The 12,932-nt window shown below is 44.0% G+C and overlaps 1 protein-coding gene and 1 long non-coding RNA gene across 3 annotated transcripts; one reads left to right on the top strand and one right to left on the bottom strand.

Moving 5' to 3' along the window:
* Positions 1-207: 207 nt before the first annotated feature.
* On the bottom strand, positions 208-6,206 carry LOC119960874 (oocyte zinc finger protein XlCOF19-like). Of its 2 annotated transcripts, none has more exons than XR_005459542.1 (2): positions 3,609-6,034; positions 208-309 (listed from the first exon to the last, which is right to left on the bottom strand). XR_005459542.1 is itself a non-coding variant. In XM_038788466.1 (2 exons), the coding sequence occupies exon 2, from the start codon at positions 5,662-5,664 to the stop codon at positions 4,780-4,782; it is 885 nt and encodes a 294-aa protein (XP_038644394.1). In that variant the 5' UTR covers positions 5,665-6,021; positions 6,189-6,206; the 3' UTR covers positions 3,235-4,779. The 2 variants fall into 2 exon arrangements, 1 of the variants encoding a protein (XP_038644394.1); XM_038788466.1 differs by lacking the exon at positions 208-309 and adding an exon at positions 6,189-6,206 and having other exon boundaries at positions 3,235-6,021.
* A 60-nt stretch (positions 6,207-6,266) lies between these two features.
* Positions 6,267-12,376, top strand: LOC119960875. Its single transcript, XR_005459543.1, has 4 exons — positions 6,267-6,703; positions 8,250-8,307; positions 10,664-10,754; positions 10,910-12,376. It is a non-coding gene; the product is annotated as an uncharacterized LOC119960875 (long non-coding RNA).
* Positions 12,377-12,932: the final 556 nt, after the last annotated feature.

The following is a 12,932-nucleotide window of genomic DNA, read 5'->3' as shown; positions in this document are numbered from 1 at the left end:
CTGAACTGTGCAAACATGGAAAGTCCCATCGACTGTCACACCTTCATGATGTCTTGTTGTTTATGGATGTAAGACTGGTTCACAGAACATGTGTGATGCAATAACCATAGCAATCTGCAAAAGGAAAGGTGACAGAGAAGACCACAACAACTCCAGGAACATCTCACTCCTTCAAGTCACTGTGAAGGCCCTTCACTCGGGTCATGGTTACAAAATCTTCACTGTCCTGCAGACTGAGTTTATCCAGAAGCACAGTGCGGTTTCTGTGCTGACAGATATACAATGAACATGATCTTCTCCACACACCAGCTACAAGAGAAGTGAACAATTGGAATTTAATCTAAAATGCTGCCTGTTCCTGTGCTGGGAAAAGTGAAATGTTTTAATTACGGAGTGAAAGTAAACCTTTCAGTGTGAATCACAATTTACTGGTACAATTGGAAATGGCACCAAAATGTTTGAATCCCTGAAGATAAACGTCAGCCTTGAAGTTATGTTTTGGAGTTCACAAGCTGTGGGAAGCTCCACTCTCTTTTACACTTGTTGGTCTAAGAAGGTTGAAGTTTACCTTGAAAGCTCATTTTTATTTTCCTTCAGTTTATTCCAGTCATTTAGAAAAGAAAAACAATTGGGCAAAACTAAAAAAACAAAAACCCAAATGAACTGGCGCTAAAAGTTGAAAATGGTTCACCTTTGATCTGAAAAGTCATTTAAAGTTGACACAGTTGACAATGTTTGTTTGTCCCGTTTGGAAACAGAAGTTAACCCTTTCCACTGACGGCATGGGGATAACTTGAACTAAAGACTTTTGTCTTCTAAAGATCTGACTTCATCCCATTTGTTATCTTTCAGGACAAAGTGTTTGCGAACAGGAGATCTGGGAGTTATCTCCAAACTGATCGCAAATACTTCTGTTTCTGATGAAAAAACACCAGATTATGTGAATATTGAATTGGAAAGGAAAGTTTCTCCGGGGCTCAGAATGGTAATTAATGTAATGTTTCACTGAGAATAAAGGAGAAAAATCACAGCAGCAAATGGGAATGGGAATGACTCAGCCTGAGTATAGGTGATGGAATCTGTCAATCTCTGAGGGGAGATGATGGTGTTGTGAAATGAAATGAAAATGAAAATTGCTTATTGTCATGAGTAGGCTTCAAATTAAGTTACTGTGAAAAGTCCCTAGTCGCCACATTCCGGTGCCTGTTCGGGGAGGCTGGTACGGGTTTATCTGGTGTTGTGGTAATGTCACTGGGTCAGTAATCCACAGTCATGTGGCTGACTCCTAACTGCCTCTGAATTGGGCTGAGGGACATTTGCATTCCCTGAAAGAATGAATTTAAAAACATAATAATCTTTATTATCACAAGTAGGCTTACATTAACACTGCAATGAAGTTTCTGTGAAAAACCCCTAGTCGCCACATCCCCTAGACGCCCGTTCGGGTACACAGATGGAAAATTCAGAATGTCCAATTCACCGAACAGAATGTCTTTTGGGACTTGTGGGAGGAAACCGGCGCACCCGGAGGAAACCCACGCAGACACGGGGAGAACATGCAGACTCCACACAGACAGTGACCCAAGCCGGAAATCGAATCTGGGACTCTGGCGCTGTGTAGCAACAGTGCTACCCACTGTGCTACCCATGCTGCCCAATCTAGATTCAGAAGAGCTGGAGAATTTTTTAAGTCCGTGCATGAACTTTTGTTCAATTGATATTTCCAACATATTTTATGTTGTATTTGCGGCATGACAAGAATTTAGAATTGTCAGGCATGATCTGCAGGTGGGGAGGATGAATCTGAGTCGATGGTTATCACATTTTACTGCTCACAGCTTAGAAATAGCTGGGTTAGTCAGAAATCAGTTGTGTGAAGTCAGTAAGGATATTCCCTTCTCCAGGTTGGGAGATCTGTAAGACGTCCTTGTCCAAGAACCTTATAAAATCTTAAATGTATTGCCTCTGTTCGGAATAGCTCCCTCTCTCTCTCTTGTGAAGAAAGCTTCCTGGGTTGACAAACACAGGACAGTGTCGGCCTTTTTTCTCTGCCAAGGACTTGTCTCCAGCAGAGCCTGAAACAAGATAAATGTGAGAGGGTGGGAGGATCCGAGGACCCATATGTAAACCTGCAGCTGTGTAAAGGTTAAACATAGATCCGAGCAAGCAATGAACCACAAAATGACCATAAGATATAGGAGCAGAATTAGGTCATTCAGCCCATCAAGTCTGCTCTGCCATTCAGTCATGGCTTACATTTTTCTCATCCCCATTCTCCTGCCTCCTCCCCATAACCCCCGATCCCCTTATGAACAAGAACCTGTCTATCTCTGACTTAAAGACACTCAGTGATTTAGCCTCCACAGCCTTCTGCGGCAAAGAGTACCACATAATAATAATCTTTATTAGTGATACAAGTAGGCTTTCATTAACACTGCAGTGAAGTTACTGTGAAAATTCCCTAGTCGCCACACTCCGCCGCCTGTTCAGGTACACTGAGGGAGAATTAAGAATGTCCAATTCACCTAACAAACATGTCTTTAGGGACTTGTGGAAGGAAATCGGAGCACCCGGAAGAAACCGACGCAGACACAGGGAGAACGAGCAGACTCCACACAATCAGTGACCCAAGCCGGGAATCAATCCCGGGTCCCTAGCGCTGTGAAACAACAGTGCTAACTATTGTGCTACCATGAGAGGGTGAGAAAGAGAGAGAGAGAGTGAGAAAGAGAGAGAGAAAAGAAAGAAATTCCTCCTCATATCAGTTTGAAAGGTTCGTCCCTTCAGTCAGAGGCTGTGCCCTCGGGTTCTAGTTTCTCCTACTGGTAGAAACATCCTCTCCACGTCCACTCTATCCAGGCCTCGCAGTATTCTGTAAGTTTCAATGAGAATGGCATGGTGGCAGAGGGGTTAGCACTGCTGCCTCAAAGCGCCACAGGTTCAATTCCAGTTTTGGGTGGCTGTCTGTGACGTTTGCACTTTGTCCCAGTGTCTGCGTGGGTTTCCTCCGGGTGCTCCTGTGTCCTCCCATAGTCCAAAGATATGTTGGTTAGGTAGATTGGCCATGCTAAATTGTCCCTTAATAATAATAATCTCTTATTGTCACAAGTAGGCTTCAATGAAGTTACTGTGAAATGTTAGGTGAAGTGGGGTTCGGGGGATAGGGTGGGGGCATGAGCCTAGATAGGGTGCTCTTTCAGAGGGTCCATGAAGACTCAAGGGCTGAATGCCTCCTTCTGCACTTTTAAGATTCTATCCCCCTCAAATCCTTCTAAACTCCATCGATCACAGACCCAGAGTCCTCAACTGCTCCTAATAGAAGTTCTTCATTCCATAACTTCATGTTTTCTGATGGAAATAGGAAGCATTACCTTGAGTATCTGTTCCTTTCTAATAAATAGTTAAATAAATCCCGGCTCTGGGTCACTGTCCGTGTGGAGTTTGCACATTCTCCCCATGTCTGCATGGGTTTAACCCCCACAACTCAAAGACGTGCAGGTTAGGTGGACTGGCCACACTAAATAGCCCCTTAATTGGAAAAAAAATAATTGGGTACTCTAATTTTTAAAATAAATAAATAAATAGATAGTGAAATAAATGATCAGAACCTCCAACCATGGAGATCTTCACCCTCCTGATCCGGGATCAGTAATCCATTCCGAGGAGACGGTCACTCCCAGCCCCGGATATCACCATCCTCCTGATCCGGGATCAGTAATCCATTCCGAGGAGACTGTCATTTCCAGCCCCGGATATCACCATTCTCCCGATCCGGGATCAGTAATCCATTCCGAGGAGACTGTCACTTCCAGCCCCGGATATCACCATCCCCCTGATCCGGGATCAGTAATCCATTCCGAGGAGACGGTCACTTCCAGCCCCGGATATCACCATCCTCCTGATCTGGGATCAGTAATCCATTCCGAGGAGACTGTCACTTCCAGCCCCGGATATCACCATCCTCCTGATCTGGGATCAGTATTCCTTTCCGAGGTGGCTGTCACCTCCAGCCCCGGATATCACCATCCTCCTGATCCGGGATCAGTAATCCATTCCGAGGAGACTCTCACTTCCAGCCATGGACATCAGCATTCAAACCAGCAGGAACTAGTATTCTCTCCAGTAACTTCTGAATTCTACCGCTTAACTTAAAGACACTTGTCCATTAATCCTGCTTGATTTAAAGATGCATGTCCATTAATCCTGCTTGACGTAAAGATACATGTCGATAATCCTGCTTGACGTAAAGATACATGTCCATTAATCCTGCTTGACGTAAAGATACATGTCCATTAATCCTGCTTAATTTAAAGACATGTCCATTAATCATTCATGGATCAAAAATAGTAACGCCAAAATAAGAGATAGTGAAATTAAGGGAATAAACAGGAAGGAGCCTTACAACTGTTATGGGTCACATGTATTTTCTGCCGATTTAGCTGGTGTACCAGATCTAACCTGTTGTTTGTTCATAAACTCTTCAAAATTATCAATGACATGGACCCCACTTTTGGGTAAACTCTGACTCCCGGACTAAAATCTTAAGTTTCCAGCATTCATCATTAATCTTGTTGCCTCTAAACACAGTTGTAAAGGAGCCTTCTGTCTGTATCTCGGAGCTCTGAACCATGGAAGAGAGCGACTGTGGCGCGTTTCTTACACACCTCAGTATTAACCCACACATTTCAGTCCTGGATCTGATTGACAGCAGCAAAAACAGCCGAATCCAATCCCTGCAGACACTCATCAAGTCGCTGGTGTTTCAGCATAAGCTGTAAGTCAGTGAATCCATTCCCACTCGGGACAGGTGAACAATCTCTCTCCAGTGTGAATTTGCTGGTGTTTCATTAGACTACTGCTGCTTCTAAAGCTCTGCTCACAGGCAAAATATTGAAGAGATTTTATATCAGAGTGAATTTGTTGGTGCTTCAGCAGGTTATATGACTGAGTGAAGCCCTTCCCACACACAGAGCAGGTGAATGGTCTCTCCCCAGTGTGAATTCGCTGATGCATCACTAGACCATTGCTGCTTTTAAAGCTCTGCTCACAGACAAAACATTTAAAAGGTTTTAGATCAGAGTGAATTTGTTGGTGTTTCAGTAGATGATATGACTGAATGAATCCCTTCCCACACACAGAGCAGGTAAACGGTCTCTCCCCAGTGTGAATTCGCTGATGTACAGTAAGTTCAGATGATCGCTTGAAGCCAGTCCCGCAGTGAGAGCACCTGAATGGTCTCTCGTCAGTGTGAACACGTTGATGACAGGTCACTTCCCCGGAGGTTTTAAAGCACTTCCCACAGTCTGGACATTTAAAAGGTCTTTTATCAGTGTGAACTCGCTGGTGTTTCTGAAGGTTAGATGGAGCAGTGAATCCCTTTCCACACAAGGAGCAGGTGAATGGCTTCTCCTCACTGTGAATGTGTTGGTGTCTCAACAGATACTTTTTGCTTTTAAATCTCTTCTCACATTGAGAACATTTGAAAGGTGTCTGTTCTGTGTGAACATACTGGTGTGTCAGCAGGCTGGATGACTGGGTGAATCCCTTCCCACAGGTGGAGCAGGTGAATGGCCTCTCCCCAGTGTGACTGCGTCGATGCATTTCCAGTTCAGAAGGGTAACCGAATCCCTTCCAACAGTCCCGACATTTCCACGGTTTCTCCATGGTGCCGGTGTCCGTGTCTCTCCAGGTTGAATGACAAGTTGAACTCTTGTCCAGACAGACAACACATGGACGGTTTCTCCCCACTGTGAATGGTGTGATGGTTTTGCTGACTATGTAACTGGTTAAATCTCTTTCCACAGTCAGTTCATGGAACACTTACTTTGTACGTGCGTCTCTGTGCTTTTCCAATCACACTGATGTTTAAAATCTTTTCCCACAAACTGAACAGACAAACATTACTCCTTCCACATTCAAAGACTGTGATATTCAGGTTAGAAAGAATTGAGTGACTCTGTCAGATCTCAATGTGATATTTGGTTTGAGTTTTCTGTCAGCAAATCCTCTGCTTCCAATATCCTGTAAAAGGAGTTTACAAAAGCCATCAGTCAGTCTAGAATAGAAATTCTGAACAGACAATTCTAGTTTCTCTGGAACATTTTTCCCTCTCTTGTTCCCCCAAAGCTGTAAATCCCCGTCCCACACACTCTCCCTCCTCCCTGGGCTGAAATCCAAACCCATCTCACCATCTGCACCATTTCTTTCCTCCACTCCCAGTTTTCTCTCTCCCTCCCTCTCCTCTGCCTGGGTTCAGTTCTCCAGCTCTTGTCTGCAGATTGACAATAAAACCAATGGGTCTTATTGGGGAGTTTGGGGCCTCCACTCACCCGCCTGAATCCAGCTTCATATTCACATTGCGCATGCTCGAACCCAAAATGGCTGGGGAGTGATTGACGGCCGGTCCCGACCAATAGGCAGAGGTTAATCCGGGTCTGGATTCACGCTGACAACCGGCCGTCATCTTGGGAAAGGAAGTCGGGTCTTTTGTTCTTGGCGCGGAGCGCTTGGGTGGCCATCTTGGTACAGTTTGCGGGAGTGGGCGGGACTTCCTCCCCGGTGACAGCCCCGTGTCATCGAGGCAACCGGCGCCATCTTGTGGCGGGATTTTCTATCTGGGTCTTTAGTGAAGGAGAATGAGCTGGAGCTGAGGTTGCAAAGTGTTCAGAGGAAGGTCTGAAATCAGATTTACAGCCAGGTATCTGTAAGAACCACAAAGTTCACCTTCATTATGTCTGTCAAATGGAATCACAATGCTGCAAACTCTCATTTCTGAAGAAGAATCAGATTGCATTGGAAATGTTAACTCTCTTTCTCTCTCTTCACAGAAGCTGCCAAACCTGCTGAGGATTTCCACAACTTTCTGTTTTCACTTCACATTTCCAGCTTCCGCAGTGTTTTACTCAAATTATTATTATGATTTTGAAATTTTGTTACATAACCAGTTAAGAGTAAAATAATTGTCACCATTTAAATGACCAAATCAGTGATATTTATTTGTCTAACTGAGACTGGGCTGTTAAGGAGCAATGTCAGAAATCACTTTTAAGAAAATATAGTGAAATCTGCAATTCTGTTCAGATTCTGTCAATAGAAACTATAAAAACTGAGATTGAAAGAAGTTTGTGAGACGAGAGTATTAATGGTTATAGAATCAAGGGAGATGGATGGATTGAACAAGCAGATCAGACATCTGCAAACTGGAGTTTAATGTCTGAGGTTGAACTGATTCTGGTTTTGTTTTGAAAGTGGTATCAGTTTCCTGTTCTGTCGATTATCTCCACACCCGAGGGTAATTTGCTGGAATTGAGATAATAATAATCTTTATTAGTGTCACAAGTAGGAATACATTAAGTAGCCTTGCAGGCTTGAAGGGCCAAAAGGCCTCCTCCTGCTGCTATCTTCTATGTAACATTGCAATGAAGTTACTGTGAAAATCCCCTAGTTGTCACACTCCGGCACCGGTTTGGGTAAATTGAGGGAAAATTCAGAATGTCCAATTCACCTAACAATTCGCTTTGCCTCGTTCGGAACTTGTGGGAGACTCACGCAGACACTGGGAGAATGTGCAGACTCCGCAGTGACCCAAGTGGGAATCAAACCCAGGTCCCTGGTGCTGTGAAGCACCAGTGCTAACCACTGTGCTACCATGAAGGGGAAGTGGGCTGGTGTAGTGACACAGCCGTGGCTGATCCCAGTCTTCACTGAGATAGTACCTGGTTGTTTCCATTGATGAGGATCATGGCTCGTGTGTCATCGTCGTGTAGGCGGAGGATGGTGGCCAAGTTCTGAGGACAGCCAAATTTGAAGAACATACTGAATTAAACATCACTTTGACAGTGAAGTGTTTCTGTGAGGTCAGAAATGACCTGTGATTCGTGATGTTCCTTGTATTTTGCTTGGGTTTGTGACGTAGTGTAGATCATGTCTTTGGTGCCTTGTGAAGGGAGAAAACCTAACTGTGACTCTGGAAGGAGCTCTTTGGCCACTAAGAGGAGATCATTGAGGAGGATCCTGGCAGTGATCTTCTCTGTGGCAGACAGCAGGGAGTCGCCTGTGTTATTACCACAATCTGACTTGTCTCTCTTCTTGAATATAGTCACAGTGTCTCTGAGATCCCCGGCATGAATCCTTCTTCCCAGATGAGGAAAATGAGATTATAGAATCAAGGGAGATGGATGGATTTAACAGACATCTGCAAACTGGAGCTTGATGTCTGAGGTTGAACTGAATCTGGTTTTGTTTTGAAGGTGGTGTCGGTTTCCTGTCCTGTCGATTATCTCCACACCCGTGGGTAATTTGCTGGAGGTGAGACAGTGTCACAAGTAGGCTAACATTAAGTAGCCTTGCAGGCTCCAAGGGCCAAAAGGCCTCCTCCTGCTGCTATCTTCTATGTATCTTCTATGTCGCAATGCAATAAAGTTACTGTGACAATTCCTGAGTTGCCACACTCGAGCGCCTCTAAATTGAGCGAAAATTCAGAATGTCCAATTCACCTAACAATTCACCTCACATCTTTAGGGACTTGTGGGAGCCCCACACAGACCCGGGGAGAATGTACAGACTCCGCACAGACAGTGACCCGAGTGGGAATTGAACTCCCAGGTCCCTGGTGCTGTGAAGCAACAGTGCTGACCACTGCTACCGTGAAAGGGAAGAGGGTTGGTGCAGTGACACAGCCTTGTCTGATCCCAGTCTTCACTGAGATAGGGTCTGGGGTGTTTCCATTGATGAGGATCATGGCTTGTGTGTCATCGTAGTGCAGGTGGAGGATTGTGGCCAAGTTCTGAGGACAGCCAAATTTGAGGAACATACTGAATAAAAAATCATTTTGACAGTGTGAAGTGTTATTGTGAAGTCAGAAAAGACCTGTGAGGGGTGGCATGTGGCACAGTGGTTAGCACTGGGACTGTGGCGCTGAGGACCCGGGTTCGAATCCTGGCCTTGAGTCACTGTCTGTATGGAGTTTGCACATTCTCCCCGTGTCTGCGTGGGTTTCACCCCCACAACCCAAAGATGTGCAGGGTAAGTGGATTGGCCACAGTAAATTGCCCCTTGGGTTTGTCACACAGTGTAGAATGTCTTTGGAGCCTCGCGAAGGGAGAAAACCTAACTGTGACTCTTTGCCACTAAGAGGAGATCATTGAGGAGGATCCTGGCAATGATCGTCTCTGTGTCAGACAGCAGGGAGTCCCCTTGTGTAATTACCACAATCTGACTTGATTTGTCTGACTTCAATATAGTCACAGTGTCTCGGAGATCCACCGGCATGCATTCTTCTTCCCAGAGGAGGAATATGGAGATTGTGTAGCTATGCCAGGAGTGTAACCCTGCCGTGCTTCAGAATTTCAGCAGGGATTCATTCTGCTCCAGAGGCCGTGTTGTTTTTCAGCTGTTGAATGGCTTTTTCACTCCGCTCCAGATCGGGGTACCACGGGGACTGAGCTGGACAGGATACTGGGGAATGGACTTGAGGACGTTGAAGTCAGAGTCTTGGTCGAGGGGTTCTTCAGAATGTTCCCTCCAGTGAGCACTGACTGACCCTCTGTTCTTGATGAGTTCCCTTCCACACTTTGCTCTCAGTGGGGTGGGCCATTGACTGCTTAGGCCATCAATTGTGTTGGCAGCGCTGGTGAAACCGTGCATGCCATTGCTTTCCATGAGCTGATGGCTATCCCTCACTCTCTACCTTCTAAAGGCTTTAGAAACTTGGAAAACCTGGAGCAGGCACCTCAAAAGCACTGGAGCAGTACTTCCAGCAGTGCCTTCACAAGATGCTCCAAATCCAGGTGCAAGGAGGGCGATCCAACAGAGGAGAGGGAAAGAGAAAACTGGGAGTGGAGGAAAGAAAGTCGGGGGCAGAGGTGAGTGTAGCGGCCATCACTAAGAGGGTGCTGGGGAAGCTGAAAGGCCTGAAGGTGGATAAATCGCCCAGACCGGATGGACTACACCTCAGGGTACCGAAGGAGATAACTGCGGAGGTTGTGGAGCCATTGGTGGTGATCCTTCAGGGATCACTGGAGTCAAGGGGCTCCCAGAGAACAGGGAAATGGCTAATGTAACACTCCAGTTTAAGAAGGGAAGGAGATAGAAGATGGGAAATTATAGACCGATTAGTTTGACTTTGGTTGTTGATAAGATTTTAGAGTCCATTATTAAGGATAAGATTACGGAGTTCCTGGAAGTACATGGCAAAATAAAACTGAGTCAGCACGGCTCCGTCAAGGGGAGGTCATGCCTGGCAAATCTGTTAGAATTCTTTGAGGAGGTAAAAGGGAAGTTAGACAAAGGAGAGCCAGTGGGTGTGATCCATTTGGGTTTCCAGAAGGTCTTTGACAAGGTGCCGCATAGGAGACTTCGATGAATTAAGAGTCCATGCTGTTAAGTGTAAGATCCTGGCATGGATCGAGGATTGGCTGACTGGCAGAAGGCAGAGAGTGGGGATAAAGGGGATGGCAGCTGGTGACTAGTGATGTGCATCGGGGTTCGGTGCTGGGGCCTGTATTCTTGTGCTCAATTTTCGCTAAGAATAAAGATATTAATCCTTTCTGAATTACTATATCCTATAACTTTTTAACTAGTTGGCCACTCTCAGGTCTTCTATCTCTTAGACTCCCTTGCTGATACCAGGTGGGAACTAATCCATTTCAAACTCTTTTTCAAGTTATTATAGGATGCCAAATCTACAAGGAAGAATTTTAACTCACTTACCACTCAATGTCCCTTAAGGGTGTGGAGCTGTTGAGAATGTCTAGGTGAGTCTTTTGGGTAAAAAGCTATTTCAGGTTCCGATTAAAAATAAACCACGGTTTCAGGTTTAGGTTTAAAATAAACCACTGTTTCAGGTTTAGAGTTAAAATAAAACTTTTTATTTGGCTTTACAAAATCCTAACAATCTTTGTATTTAAAGATCTCTTTTAGCTGATCAGACTCCAAGAGCTCTCTTTAACGATTCTTCTTCTGTCCTGATAGCTGGTGGCTGTTCTTATTCTTCGGCTTTCCAGCTTCTTCTGTTCCCCACGGACCGATGAGCTGACTCGAATCGGATCTGAGAATAAACTCGAGCCGAATGCTCTAAGGTTGTCAGTTCTCTGAGTTCTGATTTTGCCACTGGTGATTCGAGGCGTTATACTCTTGAATTTGCCTCTCCAGCACATTTCAACCACAAAGCATTGTCTCATAATTTCCCTTATAGATATGTCACATTTCAATTAAACCTCGCTGTCCTGCACCTGGATGGAGGCTGTGATACATTTTAAAACCACTCGTCTCCTTTTTCCCAAAATATACCCGTCCTGTTCAAGATTGCCACATTTGCAAAACCCCATTTGTTCCCTCTTTCTCAGAAACTAATTTACAGCTATATCCTGTCCACTTAAAATACTAGCAGCTTTCTAACACATCCGTTCCCGCACGTGCTGGCCTCAGAATCTTGTAGCACCTTAAACTTGCCATGTCTCCTTCGCCACTGGGTCCCTTTATTCTCAACGCTGCTATTTCTTTCAGAAATCGTTACACTTCCCAAAACAACCAACAGCGATATCCTGTCTGTCTCAAACACTCATGGTTTTCTTAATGATCCTTTCTTATGCCTGTTGTTTTTCTCAAACGTTTGACCTCTTCTCTGCTTGCTAGCTTCAAGCTTTTTTTTAAAAAAGCGCTCTGATATTCCCTCTTGTATGTTTCTTTATCTATTTTCTATAAGTTTCTTTTACTCTATATTTTTGTATGCTTTTATTCTGTTTATTTTGTTCCAAACTACATCTTCTTTTCCATTTTCATTTACACGTTTGATTTAATATATCTGAGAAATCTTTTTGTGTATCCTCTATGCTGTAAAGCTGTAAATAAATTATGTACTGCAGTCTCAGAATCTGAGTTTTCTGAGCAAATGCAGTGGAACCTTGTCAATTGCGATTTAATGAGGCCCCAAAAAATGTGTTTTGGGTGATGGCTGTTAGTGTGCAAAAGTGCATGAGTGTCTGTAGGTTTAAAGAAAACTTTAGCAGCTAATTTGTATTCGCCATTTGCCTTTCTGTCTTCATATACAGTGGTGTCCAAAAAATCTGTTGTGTGTTTGTGTGTAATGACTTTAATTTTAATAGATGGGTGATGATTGTTAAGGATATGTACAAATTGTTCAAAATCCAATTGTGTGTCCAAATACCCCATATATCATCTAGATATCTGTAGTAGCATAATGGCATCTTGGGGCACTTTTTGAAGACAATTTCTTCCTATTCGGCCATGAAGATATTGGCATAGGCCGGTGCAAATATTTTGGCCATTGCTGTACCCCATAATCTGTAGATAACGGTCATTATTAAATTGAAAGTCATTTCTAGTCAGCCCTAGGTGTAATAGTTGAATAAGGATTTCACCCGGTCTATTAGGTTGCCAATATTTAAAAAAAATATTTTTCACTGCTTCAATTCGCCTATCGGTCTCAATGTTGGTGTGAAGACTGTCGACATCCATGGTGAATAACATTGTGTTTGGAGTGATAGTCAGGGATCTAACAATTTCAATGAAATGATATGTGTCTTTAATGGAACTCGAGTGTTTTTGGGCTAAGGGTTTTAAAAATGAGTCAATGTATTCCGGGATCCTATTGGACTCACTCCCACAGTCTGAAACTGTGGGTCTACCTGGGGGAATTTTATGTGGTACAGTCCATGTTTCCGGATTTTTATGTATTTTTGGGAGGAGGTAAAATATTCGTGGTAAAGGTTGAAATTGTTTAAAATAGTCCATTTGTTTCTCAGTAATATAGTGTAAATTGTATAATTGTACTAACAAGTCTGTGATCTGCTTGTATGTTGGTGGTATATTGGGTTGGTAATTTAATATAATATTCAGTATTGTTGAGTAGCCGATAAGCTTCAAAAAGGTATTATTGCCGATCCATAATAACAATATTATTCCCTTTGCTG

This window comes from Scyliorhinus canicula, unplaced genomic scaffold (assembly GCF_902713615.1).
Source record: "Scyliorhinus canicula unplaced genomic scaffold, sScyCan1.1, whole genome shotgun sequence".
NCBI classification, from domain to species: Eukaryota; Metazoa; Chordata; class Chondrichthyes; order Carcharhiniformes; family Scyliorhinidae; genus Scyliorhinus; species Scyliorhinus canicula.
This window is presented reverse-complemented; position numbering and strand designations above follow the sequence as displayed.

Excerpts from the sequence above, each read along its gene's own strand:
- LOC119960874 (XM_038788466.1), bottom strand. The coding sequence starts at position 5,664 with ATGGAGAAACCGTGGAAATGTCGGGACTGTTGGAAGGGATTCGGTTAC.